The sequence below is a fragment of the Chelonoidis abingdonii genome, chromosome 8 (assembly GCF_003597395.2).
Source record: "Chelonoidis abingdonii isolate Lonesome George chromosome 8, CheloAbing_2.0, whole genome shotgun sequence".
NCBI classification, from domain to species: domain Eukaryota; kingdom Metazoa; phylum Chordata; order Testudines; family Testudinidae; genus Chelonoidis; species Chelonoidis abingdonii.
The window spans coordinates 38,108,716-38,124,411 of NC_133776.1; the positions used below are offsets into that span (position 1 = coordinate 38,108,716).

A 15,696-nucleotide genomic window follows, 5' to 3' on the forward strand; every position below is an offset into this window, starting at 1 on the left:
AGAGCAGAGTCAGACCACCTGGTCTGTTGTCTTTATTCTGAAAAGCAGAAATAATGGGGCTTCAATATCTGATGTTGCCCTTTGTGACCACCACTGTAGTGAAGAGGTCTGAGGTTTGGTTCATGTCAACACTTGCATTAGGTGATTCTCCAGTGACCCAGCATGTGACGATGTATGCAGCCTTATTTGCTTGAAATTATTTTATTTTTCAATTTTGGCTGAACTTTTGGTATGTCTGCAACTTGTTTTCCCATCTGGCTGAATTGATGGGACAGGACTAGGTCATGCTGCATTTGAACAACATTGAAAGCTCCAATAAGTGCAATTTGTGCTAAAGTTGATGGATGAAGAAATATCATTAAGAGTTAATAGCGACCAGCAGAACTTTTCTGAATACACAGAGCCACTTTCTGTTTGGTGCTAATTAAATCAGAGTCTGGCCCGCAGTAATTACAATCTTTTCTAAACTTCCTTTGGCAAGGTGCAAAGAAATCCTCTTCATTCCGGATGACTAAAAATAAATCCTATTTTGAGTTTAAGAAGTGGCAGCATGACTGAAATGAGACATTCACTTTCATTCATGTTTGCTGTCTATTATTCGGTTCTCTTCACCCTCAGTAGAGTATGACTCAGAATCGTTCATTGTCTTATTCCCTGACACTGTGTTTTGACTTTAAATTCAGCTGTCTGACGCAAAGCAGTGCTGAAATCATTATAGTTCGATCCAGCAAGCTTCCAGAAGACTCTTGATCTTTGCTGACTGGTAAATGTAACTCACTCATAGCAGTTATGCAAAACAGATATTGATATTTTTACACCAAATGTTGGAAGATGATGTCATATGCCTGTGAGGGCATCTAAACAACTGGGGGTGGGGGAGGGGTGGAGGAAACAGGAAGGGGATAAAAATACTTTGCTAATTAAAAGAAAAGGTACATTTTAATTTGTTAGAATGTTTTTCTGCCTTACACATTACCCACCTCGGGGACTGAACTGGAAGAGAATAGTGGAACTCTAGTCATGTTGGTTTTGCTGTTTCCTTTATATTCTCCTTCTTGTGGTGGGCTGTGTCCCCTTCTCCCTTCTGTGGTGGCTGCTGACCTCATTTTGGCTTCTCTGTTCAAGGCAAGGGCTATAACTAAGAGGGAAGGCATAAAATCATGAATTGCTTCCACAGTGTGGAAAAGTATCCCAAAAGAGTTAGTGGAAGCCCCATAATTGAAATGGACAAAACTTTGGAGGGAATCATGTAAGAGACAAACCTCCACTGGCAGCGAGCAAATTAAGGGCCTAATTTTGTATCATTTAAGTCAAAAGTAGCTTTGCCACTCACTGAAATGGGCACAGGCTCAAGACATCGACGACCAAATAGTTCTAATCCATCCCTAAATTCTGCAATCATTAACCACATTGAACAATAGTGAAATAATCAATAGTTGGCTCATGAACTGAAAATTTTGCCATCAGATTTCACCTCCTGCTAAGATGAAGGGGATAGTTCACGTCTCACAGAACCTGGCCTCAGATATGGCCTATTTGCAATGCTGTGGTGATTCATTGGTGGTTGGGAGTTAAGGGCCATTACCACCTGGTGTAAATCAGCTCTAACCTATGCCAGGGGCTGAGGCAGCTCAGTTGGATCCAAGGAATGGGCTTATTGTTTCTGGGTGTCTGCAGACTCAAGAAGACAGTGCTGACCTGGTTTTTGCTAAAAGTCCTGCAAAAACTGATATAACTGCCTCACCGTTAGGTATGATTAGGTCTGATTTGCCTCACTGTTAGGTCTGATTTGAGTTGAATGTACTGCTGTAAAATTAGGGACTGACTCTTGGGAAGATGTGCTGTGTATTTATTTAGTTTTTGGGTTACACAAGGTTCCATGTAGATGCAGTTTTGGGGGCGAGGGAGTAGTGAGATCAACAAGCAACTTTGCTCTGAGCCCTGGTCTCTGATTAAAGTCAATTTCTGATCCAGACCTACTCCCTAGAAACTGGAAGAAGAGATTGTTGTGCATGCTATTTGACCATCTCATTTCAGGAATGGTGTATGGATGTAAATTAAGCAAGAACATTCAGCACAAAGGAAGCTGACTTGCATAGCTTCAGATGTTGGCTATCATGCAGCAGAGGGTTGGTACTGGAGTCAGAGAAAGGAGTAACACTAAAATCATGAAAGGTGCTCCCCACACACACTCAATAGCAAGCTACCTTAATTGACAAATGCTTCAATTGTTGGTGCATTTGAATCTGATGGGGATTTGGATTGGTTGGCTAAATTAATTCATGGTGTAACTGTATTAATTTTCTTGCCTTCAAAGGAGTTACACCATCATGAACTTGACACATTGACTTGACATCATGGAGCGGGGCAGTTTACGCCAGCTGAAGATTTCACCCACTGTTTTTAGCAATTGCACCTTATGTTATCACAGAAAGCCCTGTCCGTATAGCTAGACAAATTGAGATGCTTTGGCACCACCCCCAGGATGGATGTTCCCCAACTATGAATACAAGAGAAGCATGAGCGTTGTGAAGTGGTATAGGAGGGGGAAAACTAAGGGGTCTAGATCCTGATCCATTATGGTAGTGAAAAAGATCATCAAATTCAGTGGGATTACTTCTGGTGTACACTGCAGTAACTCAGGTTAGTATGTATTCAGAGCCTTTTGAAAACAGATGCCCTCTCAAACACATTGAGTTTGAACACATGGGTCCTGGAGTTCAAACTGATACAAAGGAGCCATAAGGCAACAATTGGGCCCCAAGAGACAGTATTGTCTAGTGGATCAAGCACTGGACTAAAACTCAGGAATATTGGCTACTGGCTTTGGGCAAGTCACTGTGCCCAGCACAATGGAGCCTTCCTCTCTATTTGTGTCCCTAGGTAGTAATGTAATAGTGCTCTAACTACATAAAAATAGTCTTATCCCAATCGTCACCTGGAGTGGGAAGGTGCTGAGGTTTCATTGTGACAGTCCCTAGCATACGAAGCACGTCTCCTAGAACTCTACCTTGCCTGAATCCTCTCCAATGCTTAAAATAAAAATAATCATGGGCACTCATTGGTCATGGTGTTGGACTTCTCTTTCCAATAATCTTATTCTATCTCTATTTGGGTTTGAATATGTTATTCTCTGGTGTTTGATTTTCTGTTCAGCTCCCTGGGCATGTTGGTGCCACAGGACGGGGTTGTGGGAGTAGAGGCAGGTTCTATGAAACTATTGTTCTGATATGCAAATACTCCATCTTGGCTAGTCTGTTACTGTTTTGTAGATTCCTGTTGTGGGAGTGATCTTGGTTCCTAAGCAACAAAGGCAAGGAAGCATTGAAGAAATCAAACTCTTTGAGCAAAATTCTGAACTAAACCATTGTGGAGAATGAGCTAGAGAGCTGTATTGTTTTGTATGACTATTATATGTGCTCAGTTTCTCTGCGTGATATTATTCTGTCTGATCACACAGAATTAAATCAAAGGATGCTAGGAAATGAGCAGGAAATGAAACAGTGACTGAGGCCACGTCTATACGACGCGCCGTATCGGCGCGTTACAATCGATTGCTGGGGGATCGATATATCGTGTCTCATCTAGACGCGATATATCAATCCCTGAGCGCGCTTACATCGATTCCGGAACTCCACCAAAACCAACGGAGTTCCGGAATTGACATGGCGAGCCGCGCACATCGATCCCGCGCGGTGAAGACGGGTGAGTACATCGATTTTAGATAATCGATTTCAGCTACGCTATTCTCGTAGCTGAAATTGCGTATCTAAAATCGATTTTCGCGCTTCGTGTAGACCTGGCCAGAGATAAGACATCACCAGGGAAAATACCAAAGGGCCATAAGAGAATAATGGAGGAGCTATGAATTCAGGAATGCTCAGCTGCCTGAGTTTAAGATTAAAAGCAAAACAAAACAACCCCTCCCAAACGAAATGATTAGACAACTTGCCCTGTAACAGTCACAACCAGACAAGGGGAGAGCCCACCGCTGGTAGTTGAAGTTACTTATGTGTATATGAGGACAGACATTTCCCATTGTCTTTAGGACACGAGAGCTTGCACTTCACACAGGGCTTGATTTTCTGATCTTGCTTACCCCAGTTTAACTGATGTAATTCCATGGGAGTTACTCATGATTTACACCAGAAAAACAAAACAGAGTTAGGTGCTCAGGACAATATCCGAGAGGAAAGGACTATGAGGTCAGTGTAGTTGCGGTAGGTGTTCATCCATGTATCAGAAGTCAGAGTTACGCTTCTTTTTTTAAATTCAAGCAGAGTAAGATCCTTAACACGTAAACATTGGATGCAAGTGGATTTTGCTATTCCCAGAGACCTGTGTTCTAGAAGTGTCCCTGTGGAATGAGCGCTAGCTGATCAGTGAGGCATGTTGACCAGGCTGGCTTTGAACCTATTGAATCCTGTTGCAGTGAGAAAATGTCTCCCATTGATCTAGGACTCCCAGAGACGCTTGCCCTACTCTGCCTCTTTGGTCCTTCAGGATTGTCCTTACAACCTGAAACCAGCAAAGCACTAACTTTTTCCTTAACTTGTTCTTTTATTGTTTTTCTGTCTGAATCAGACAATGAAATGTGGGCCTTTTATTCTGAACAAAGTTTGTTGAGGTCAGAGAGATTTGCATACAAATAGGTCTGATCTTTCGAGCACCAACCATGTGCAGGAAATAAGTGGTCCAAGAGAGGACTAAAGTTTGATATCAAATGTATGTATTTCATAAAATATCCATGGCTGCAATTAGAGAGACTAGGTGGGTGAGGTAATATCTTTTATCAGACCAACTTCTTTCTACAATGACAGACATTTTCTGAGTTAAGAAAAAGCTCCATTTCCCCTATCCCCAGAAGAAAAGATGTTATGGATATTGATGTCAGATAAGAAAGCAATTTCAAAATGTTGTGACTGCATATAAACTATGCATTTACAGTAAATTATTTTTAGTTGCCAGCGGGAGAGAGTGACAACAAAAATCCAATTTACTTCAGTATTGACACAATCCCATTTTATTTTTAAGCAGCACTGACCTTTGTTGACACGAATTATATGAACTAGGAAATAGATTGAGGTTAACTCTTCACAAACTGCAAATTACTTTGGTGTTGGAAAATATAGTTACATCAGCAAATAAGCATGCTGTCAGTTGTTGTTTATCATTTACACCACCCCAGGTCAGGGCCCCATTGTGCTACAGGTTGTGCATACACATTGTGAGAGATGGATCCGGACACTAAGAGCTTAGTCTGAATAGACAAAATAGAGAAAGTGTGAGAAAGGTAACCTGAGCACAGAGAGGGGAAGAGCCTTGGCCAAGGTCAACTGGCAAGTCAGGGGCTGACATAATAGAACCTAGATATTCTGACTCCCAACCCTCTAGACCATGCTGTCTCTCACTTGTTTTCCAGCAGCAGTGCTTCCAAATTTTGGTTTTCCCCCCTCTCCAGTCTTACCACCTTGGTGGTGCTATACAGGACACTCGTAATCTGAAGTCATTTTGGTTTTGTTTAAAAAGAAAAAAGAGGGGATTTTTCCCCTAACATGTGACATAAAATCTCTTTTTAAAGTTTACTCTCAAATTCATACACAAGGTTCTGAGTATCTTAGCTTTTACTTCAAGCAAAGCCAGGTAGGGTGGAGACTTTACAGTAATCCCGCACTTAACATTGTAGTTATGTTCCTGAAAAATGTGACTTTAAGCAAAACGATGTTAAGTGAATCCAATTTCCCCATAAGAATTAATGTAAATGAGAGGGTTAGGTTCCAGGGAAATTTTTTTTGCCAGACAAGAGACTATATATATACACACACAGTATAAGTTTTAAACAAACAATTTAATATTGGTACACAGTGATGATGATTGTGAAGCTTGGTTGAGGTGGAGGAGTCAGAGGGTGGGATATTTCCTAGAGAATGCCTTACTGCTAAATGATGAACTAGCAATTGGCTGAGCCCTCCAAGGTTAACTCTCACATTCTACAAGGCAGCAGGAATGGAGGGAGGGGAGATAGCATCGCAGACAGAGACAGAAACACACACTTTGTGTGTGAGAGAGAGATATGCATTTCCCCTTTAAGTATGCTGACCCTATTCTTAAGTACACTGCCTTGTTAATTAGATCAGCTTGTTGAGACCACAGCTGCTGCCAGCAAACTCCTTCCGTCCTGAGCCCTGTCGTGTGTCCCCCCTGCTCTATGGAAGATGGGGAAAGCGGGGTGCAGGAGTGGGGGGGACACCCTGACAGTCCCCCTCTTCTTCCCCTCCCCCCTGCACAGCAAGCAGGAGTCTCAGGGAGCAGCTCCAAGGCAGAGGGCAGTGGGGGGGAGGGACAGCTGAACCGTCAGCAATTGATAGCCTACTGGGAAGCTGCTGCACAGGGAACTTAGAGGAGTGGGGAGCTGATTGATAGGGGAGCTGCCGGTCCACTCTGGTTCCAAGCCCTCACCAGCTAGCTGCAACGGGCTGTTCATCCTGCAAGCAGTGGCTAAAGCAGCCAGCTGCCAAACGATATTAGAAGGGAGCACTGCACAACTTTAAACAAGCATGTTCCCTAATTGATCAGCAACGAAACAACATTAACTGGGATGACTTTAAGTAAGGAGTTACTGTACTTACTATATTAATGGATGTACATCTGGGGCTCTCACTTAAACTCTATCTACGCTACAGAACACACCATAAAGACACAGCATTTTTAAAACATTGGATTTGACTATTGTGATTTTTCCCCAAGAGTAGTGGAGAGCATAATATGGCTAAAATGCTTCTGGAAAACTCTGTCAAGACGTGATTACTTAGTAAGGGACTTCAGGCTGGTACAATGTATGTTTATCCTACCCATGGCCATAGAATGGAATGGGAGTCCTGAAACCCTTGCTCATGCATGTAGTACCATTGACTTCAATAGAAGTGGAGACTTTACAGACACTCAACATCCTACAACACTGGGGCCACAGGCCCAGACTCACAAAGGTTCTTAGACACTTAGCCTAGTGTCCACTGATTTCAACTCAGAGTAAGTGGTATAAGGAGAGACATGATTTAGAGGCCCTGAATGACTGACATCTTGAGGAAGGAAAAGGCTGGATGACAGCTACGGTAATTGATATATTTCCAAAACCAGTGAATGATGCTGGTCCTATCACTAGAGTTTCAAGAGAGCAGGTTAAGGTTATCCATGCTACTGATAACTCAGGGGACAAGGATATAATTGTGTAACTGAAAAGAACAAAGATTATGTTTGGCTAATAGGACTTCAGTGCCACTGTAGAATTATTGCAGTACAGAGTGGCTTTGCTGCAGTGGGAAATATGTCTTAGAGAAGGCTAATGCCTCAAAGTATTCTTCAAGATGTTGGAGGAGTTGTACCTGTAACTGTCGCCTCTTGAGAGTGAAGAGTCCATGCTGAGTGAGACAGGGTGTATTGTATTCGGCAATCCATTCCGCAGTTGCTTAATCCAGGCCACAACTTAGCTGGACTGTGTGGGGGAAATAGGCCTCACAACACTGTGCTCAGCAGTCTGTAAAGCAGAGAACCAACAAGCTACACAGCACACGTCAAACATCTCAAATGAGGAAAATCACTTTTGTGTACATTGCAACTGAATCGTTGTCGCTCTCCTATCAGCAGGGAAGCTGCAAAGGGCCACAGTGCTCCTTGTCCCTTCCTCACCATTTGGGTTGAGGTCTTAGCAGAAAGTGCTGGATTTTGACCAGATCCAGAATAGGGAACGCAATGGGGAAAAAAGGCTCTCCCTTGTGTATCTGTACAGGGACCAGACACAGCACGGCCTTGTATTTTACTCTAGTATTTTGTTAGGTGAAAAGGAAGAGAGGACTGTTACACCTTTTAGAGGTCCATGTCAAGTACACTAAATGCAATGAGTGTAGATGGTGGGTGGATGGTTTCAGGGTAGAGTTTTTCTCTGCCTTTCTCTTTCTTATGACAATTTAATTTAGTAATATTTATTGGTTTGGAAGGGGCATTCATCCTAGTTTTTCATTTAGTGCTGTAAAAGGTCAGAATTGTCAAGAAAGATTTATTTAGGGGAAAGGGAGTAGCTGAAGCAAACTCACCATTATGAAATAGAAAGGAAGTAGAAGGAATTCAGTAACATCCAGAACAGCAGTTCAGGGAATGGCTTTTACTCGTGCATTATATTTTGTGCTTTCTGATTTATAGCCAAGCTTTGTCCTATTGCCTATATGTACAAGCTTTGGTAGGCTGATACCTGAGTGTAGCGTTTACTAAAATGACACATCATTGTTTACATGTCAATATGTTAATACTTGGGCGGGAGAAGTGTGAGCCTTTCCTACCCACTTCTGCACCTAGAAGGAAACAAAAGCAGGACAGAGTGGGAGACCTAGTCCTGCACTTTTGTTCGATCCTGAAGCCAAAAGCCATTCTGTTATGATGGTATGCAATAGAAACTGCATTGTACTCTGCAGTTCTATGAAGAGGCTTTGGCCAGTGAATTAGTGTAGTGGAATGTCTACACCACCTCCCCCACAGTGCACACAATATGCAGGCAGTGTAGAAACACTCTTTCGTGCCTGTGTATTTCCCTCACCTCTGCCTTTTTTTGAGGGAGTGGGGACTTCTATGACAGCTTAGAGGGAGATGGGAATGGCAGGATTGACTCTTATGAGATTAAGTGGGAGTTTCATGAATGTTCCACGATGGCCTGTTGAAGTACCTCTGAAAATCCCAATCAAACTGTGGAGGGTCAGCTCCTGAGAGGCACAGTGGCCCACAGGAAAGGCATATGCAAAACTGGGAAATAGATAGTCTGACCCTGTGTATCATGTGGGCCCTTTCATACCATGTCCTAATCCTTGGCCAGCAGTGTACATGCTTTATAAAACTCACGTATTCCTACTTTGCTGTCCAGTCTTTGCACGTGTAGTCCAGTCACCTGTGTGGGCCTATTGAAATCAAACTGGAAACAGTAAGGTGGGCTCTTTCCACATACATGGTAGGGGCTGTACACAGTTTAAAAGCTGGGGTAGATGTATGCTGACTTTATAAACTGAAAGCATTTATTATTGTATTAGATTAGAAAAATAATTTCTTAATCATTTTGGCTGGTATTCTCAAAGAGGGTGCCAGGCACTGAAAGTCACGATGCAGTCTATTAATTGCATGCAGATAACAGAATCTTCACTGTAGTTTTTTTAAATTTTTGTTGAGGGTTTTTTCCCAGTGTTTTTGTCTCTTGTATTCAGAAGGTCTCCTTGGCCCTGAGTCTTTTTGATCCTATGAAATCTGTAGTGTTCTCTAGAGGCAGACAGAGGGCATAATTGTACAGAAGAATTATCTCAAAAATAGCCCAAACTTATTTTTCTCCAGCATTCTCTCAACAGCCCCGCCGTGCTTGTGGTTTGTGACTGGGTGAGGTGACGTCAATGTGGCAGTGCAGAGTCAGGTGATGTACAGTATAAGCAGAGGGAGCTGTCCTAGTGCTGAAAACAGTCCACAAACTCGCAGCAAAAAGACAAGAACGCTCATGCTTTGGGTTCGCTCTGCTGTCTGTCACACAGGTAAGGGAGCTTTTTTTCTTTGTAGTTTCAAAAACTGAATGTAAAGTTCTTTGTTCAGAGCTTTTCCCATTCCACTCCACACTAGGAAACCAGCACAATTAGGGACCAACCTGATGCACTTCGTTTAGCATAAAATAGTGTTTTCCAGATGGATGAATCTTTCTCTTTTTTATTTCTTACCTATGATTTAGATATGGATTTAAAAACAATTAAAAGGACATAATTAAAATACTGAATAAGTGGGATAAGTTAATGGTTCTACAGCTAGTGATTACAATTTGACATCAGCTTCATTTGTTCGTTGAAGCTATCAAACATCATTTAATGTTTCTCTTTCTGATTTCGTTCACTCTCAATGGTTCACTGATGTTTAAAATAACTGTATAAAATAAAAGGTTGCCTTGGATACATGTACAGTTCAATTAATCTTCCACCCATCTAAACAATCAAGTATGCAATTTAAAAACCACTTGATTTAGAAAATATTAAAATTAATCTTAATATGACCCCTAATTTGTATAATAGCAATAAGACAAACTTTTAAGAAAGCTAATTAACTGCAACCATTTTTAATTGCTCAAAAAGCAAACAAATGATGAAGAGGGTGTGTTGCATTTTCACATTTTCCTTAGGGACAACTCCCATAGGGATTCCTGCTGTAGTTCACAGAGCATTATGAATTCTGTGTGAGTTCCACAGGAAAGCTGATGAGTTTTCATGCAAAATTTCAATTGGAAATATTATATTCCCAACAGAGCACCATGTGAATCTATAGGAAAGGGCTCAACGGGAAATATGCTGCCATGGAAACACCCCAGAAAGGGAATTTTGGTTTTGGTTGTTTGTCTCTTCACAGAAGACCCCCTGTCTGCATTTCCTTTGACAGTACACATTACACTGAGAACTCAATCCCCTCATTTTACAAATGCTGACTACTTAATTTGATGGACAGCAGTCTGGGTAAGAGATGGCATCTCTCTTTGTTAGGTGCTAACAGGACAGATTGCACAATACAGACTAGCACCACAATTCTACAGCTGTTGGGAAAACAGCTGTTTTATTGTAATATGCTTTAAAAAGAATAAGAAAGAATGTTTTTTATAGATTTGATATCATGAAAAACGTACTCTATTTTTCTCACATTTATAAATTAGGATTGGGGAGGAGCCTATTTTCCCTAAATAAGGTATTACATTTAATGAACTGATTTTTGTAATCTAGTTTTGGAGGTTTTAAAACAAATTATATTCAACTGTTCTTTTCAAATATTTCAAATATCATCTACCAATGAATCAGAAGTGAAACTGATCCAGACAGACGTGCATATGAAATATTCAGAAAGGAATTCATAAGATATCATCTCTCAAAATGAAATATTTTTTAAATAAAATGCTACCAGAATGCCAGTCTAAACTTTGCCTGTGTTTATCTCTTTCATGATTTTACTTAGATTTTCCTAAGTTTTACGGAGGATATAATACTATATAAACAGCATGTACTTGTCAGAGGCTGAATTAATCATCTTCATCAGAGGGAGGATTTTAGTGGACTGTTTTACCTGGAAGATCTAGATCTATTATTATGAAATAATTTTTCAGCAACTGAAAATTCATAGTATTTTATTTATTAATAAACTAAAGATTAATCAGTAACCAACTTCTCCACTGAAAAACATTGGCTTCATTCTATTGCAACTATAGGTTCTAATCAACATAAAAATTGTAACTGTGCAGGGTTTTGTGGGTTTTTTGGACTGATTTTATCCCTTTCAAAGCTAAAGCCTTTTCCATAACAGAAGATTCAGGGTTCTTTTGCTTTTGTTTAAGTATAAAAAGAGATGGTGTAATTGATTGCTCTGAAATAATCCATTCCGGAGTATTAATACTTGATTGGATAAAATAGTTGATATTCACAATGATAATTTGCTGCAGACATGGAAGGGAAAAAAAGCAATTGTGGGTAACTGAGGCTACTTTATTTTGTCAAATTATTTCTTGTTAAACTACAATAAAGAATCATCTGAATGGAAATCCTATGTGTGAACTGAAGAGAACATTTCCACTGTTATAGCCAGGGGTAAATTCTAGTCTATGTAGGTCCTTCTACTAGTATGAATCACTAACATCTTACCAAGATATTTCTATAGGCTCATGGGAAAAGTGAATGAAACAAAATAAGTCAATTAAGTTCAGTGTTTTTTTTCTATCCTTACCATTTTTCTCACTTACTGTACTTTATTCATGACAGATGGAATAATATAATTGAATTAGGTACAATAGGCTAGTAATTGTTATAGCCAAGTCCTGTGAGGTGCTAAGCATCTCCTGGAAGTGGAGTCTTTAAACTCAGTTGGTGCTGAGAACGCTCAGCACCTTGAAGGATTGGGCCTTTTATAGAAATATTTTCAAATGTTGCAATGGCATGACTGTGTTACTAATATGATGATGGGTATAATATTTTCACTTATTTTACTTCTGTTTTTTATAGAGCAAAATTCTCTGGTGCAGTGCACCTCCACTAGCTCATGGAGTTTCACCCATCAGAGAATTAGGCCCGTAATGCCAAGATTCTACATGTGTATCCACCCTACTTGTTTGAAGTGAATGACAAAACACCCATTTTCATTTCAAAGCAAAAGTGAAAGACTGTTTAGCCACCACAGAAGAAATTGCCACTCAGTCTGGGCCTGACCAAGTCCATTTAAAAACATCAAGAGATAATACCCTTAAGGGACAGAATAGATTAACCCACAAAGGGTCTCAGCTTTCCTCATTGCCTATGGAAAAATGAACAAACTGGTTTATTAATAATATTTTTGAAAAGCAGCATAAGAGAATATTTTAATATTTTTAAAATGTTCGTACAAGTAAACACAAAAATCACCTCATGATTTTATTGGCCAGATTCTCCACTCTATCACGTTGGAATAAAACTATTCAGTCGAGTCAGTGTAGTAGACTGGACAACTGGCCAACAGGATTCTATGTACAGTTTATCACTAAGCTTGTATTAATATTTTAGGCCAAATTTTCAAATGCTGATTCTCAAATCAGTATCTAGATGCATAAATGGGTGTTTTATGAACTATGTAGTATTTAGGTTTTCTGTTTAGATTGGAAAATCAAGCTCCTTTATATATAAATTAATTTTATGAGGGGCTTTTTACGTGCCATAGTATGAAGATGCAGTGGTTTTATTATTTCAAACCAATAGGTTCCAGTATCCAGGTCAAAGGAATGACCTGAAAGACTTCCAGATAAACTCACAATAAATCTAGGGTTGCCATAAAGGGATCATATGGGAATTCTATTTGCTTTTCATAATTAATAAAAACATAAATACCAAAAGTTCCAGTTCAAAGCAGCAATCTCAAATGTGTTGTTGCTTTGCAATTTACTAACTATTTCTGTATGTTAACTGTCCCTTTTCTTTATTTTAAGGAAAGATTTCTAACATGGCAGATGCTAAAACCTGCTGGCTTGGAGCAGCCTTCTCTCTCACCCTTTTCTTTGTCCTAATCTGTTGTATTGATGCAGCTTCAATCGAACCTTATCAGCTGCTTCAGAAAAACCCAGACTACTTAGTGAAAAATTTACAAAGGCTCCCAAGCCCAGATATGATTAAAGCCTTGGAATATATAGAAAATCTCCGCAAACAAGCTAACAAGGCTGAAAATGGCCCAGATTACAATTTTTATCAAGGTGCCCCATTTCTTCTGCAGCAGAAAGAAAGCAAAGATCAGAGCCACCTAGCAGATAATATAAGAGATTCTTTGACTGAAGATGAGTCTCAATGGGTTAGGTCAGTGTTGGAAGCCTTGAGGCAAACAGAAAAAGAGTCAAAGGCTGGATCAAAAGAAAATAAACCATATACTATGAGTTCAGATAACTTTCCAGCTGGTGTGAGTGATGATTATGAGGCTTATAAGTGGCCTGAGAAACGACACAAATTTATCAAAATGCCACATGCACATGATGAAGAAAGTTCAAGAGACAGTCCTTTCAAGCGCACCAATGAAATAGTAGAAGAACAATATACACCCCAAAGCCTTGCTACTTTGGAGTCTGTCTTTCAGGAGCTGGGGAGAATGACGGGACCAAATAATCACAAAAAAGAGAGGCTGGATGAGAATCAAAAATTGTACACAGAAGATGAAGATGATGTATATAAAGTGAATAATATTGCTTATGAAGATGTAGTGGGAGGAGAAGACTGGAATCCAATAGAGGAAAAAGTGGAAAGCCAAACGCAAGAAGAGATAAAAGATCATAAAGAGGAAATTGATAAAAATGAAGAAGTGATTGATGATGAAATGAAGAGATCAGGAAATCAAGGCTTCCTGGAGGATGAAATGGGGAGAGACAGTAAAGATCAAATGTCAGATGACATTACAAAGCTAATGAATTATTATCTGAAGAGGCTGATGAGCAATATTGGAAATGGCAGGTTAAGGACTGGACATGAAGAAAAAACGGCAGGTATATTTTTGGAAAAACTTGATCCTCAGTCTATCTCTCAACTAATAGAAATCTCAAGGAATTTACAAATCCCTCCAGAGGATTTACTAGACATGTTGAAAACTGGAGAAAAGCAGCAGCAGAGTGAAAGGGTGGAGACAGAGCAAGAACCAGAGCTCCCAGAAGATCTTGAGGATGACATCTCTGAAAATAATCTAGACCACACAGATAGATTTAAAAATAAAATGAACCCTAAAAATGGTTACATGAAGCAGCCAATTAATGTTATGCCAGATAATCTAGTTGAAGACCTCAATATTGAAGATATTGTCAATCTTTTAGGGACTGATAATTTAGCTAATCAGAAAACCTCTTACTTTGTAAATCAGTTTAATGAAGAGAACAGTTTGCCAAGACTTTCCTACATTCCCAGAAGACCTAAAGGACATCAACTGCCTAAAGCTCCTTGGATTAATGATTTGGAAAGACGACAAATAGAATACGAAAAACTAAATGAAAGAGATGAAGAACTAGCAGATTACTTGGCAAATATGTTGGCAAAATACCCTGAAGTTATGAATACAAACCAGCTGAAAAGTGTTCCAGTCCCAGTTTCATCTGAAAATGATCTACAGGAAGACGATCAACTTGAGCAAGCAATCAAAGAACATCTAAATCAGCTGGGACCACAAGAATCTGATAAACTAGTCTCACTCAGCAAAAGGCTGTCCATGGCTCGGAATAATGATGACACACAAAACAGGCAGTATCTGGATGAAGATATGCTAGTGAAGGTGCTAGAGTACCTAAACCAGGAGCAATCAGACAAAGGAAGAGATCACATTACTAAAAGGGCAATGGAAAATATGTAATTGTTACCCAAATATCATTTTTCTGCAATGTTTTGATTTTTACCCCAGTTCATTTGTGATTTCCACCCCCCCCAAACAACTTGCAGTTACCGTTGAACAGTCTGCATAACTTTCTCAGCGTTGTTATTGTTTATGGATATACATATATGTTATAAATCTTGGCTCAAGTAACAAATTGGTTCAATTGTTTTAAGGAGCAGGGTTACGAATTTTAGTAAAATTGTAATATGTAAACAAATGACCATTGCATTGTTGATAAAACATGATAAATTAACAGTGCCGTCATATTTGAAGTTTTTTAAATTAATTCAATTATTTTGTTACTGTCTGTAGTGTTTTTTTGTGGAGTACTGAATAAAAATACAGCATATATATAGTTTTATTTATAAGGCTTTTTCTATTCTGTGTTTTATTGTTGATGAATAAATATTATTTCTGGAGAATAGACTGTGTTTCTTTCTGACAGTTGAGAGAATGTGATTTTTAGGAGAAAGCATTTTTCACTTTGATATCCAATCTTCCTAGCTTTAACTGATTTTTTGAAATTACTCAGCAGAAAATATTTCTGGCCTTTTGGGTTATACAGTCATGTACTGGCCCGATTGGTGAAGGTGCTGAGCAATTGCAGTTCTCCTGGTATCATTTAAGCTGAGGCTGCGTGGAATCTTTTGAAAATCTGGCCACATAAGATGATTGGTTATGAATCTAGGGGAGGCTGATCTATTCAGCAGAAAAGACACACTGCACTGGAAGCTTATAAAATATACAAAACCAAGTGAAACCCAAACTTTTCCTGACAGTTCTACATTC

At 39.6% G+C, this 15,696-nt stretch overlaps 1 protein-coding gene across 1 annotated transcript; it reads left to right on the forward strand.

Moving 5' to 3' along the window:
- Positions 1-9,445: 9,445 nt before the first annotated feature.
- SCG2 (secretogranin II) lies at positions 9,446-15,303 on the forward strand. Its single transcript, XM_032786479.2, has 2 exons — positions 9,446-9,557; positions 12,998-15,303. The coding sequence occupies exons 1-2, from the start codon at positions 9,446-9,448 to the stop codon at positions 14,884-14,886; spliced, it is 2,001 nt and encodes a 666-aa protein (XP_032642370.1). The 3' UTR covers positions 14,887-15,303.
- Positions 15,304-15,696: the final 393 nt, after the last annotated feature.

Bases quoted from the DNA above. Each gene is read 5' to 3' on its own strand.
- SCG2 (XM_032786479.2), top strand. From the start codon at position 9,446: ATGTACAGTATAAGCAGAGGGAGCTGTCCTAGTGCTGAAAACAGTCCA. The intron at 9,558-12,997 runs GTAAGGGAGCTT...CTTTATTTTAAG, and splicing joins CTCTGCTGTCTGTCACACAG to GAAAGATTTCTAACATGGCA.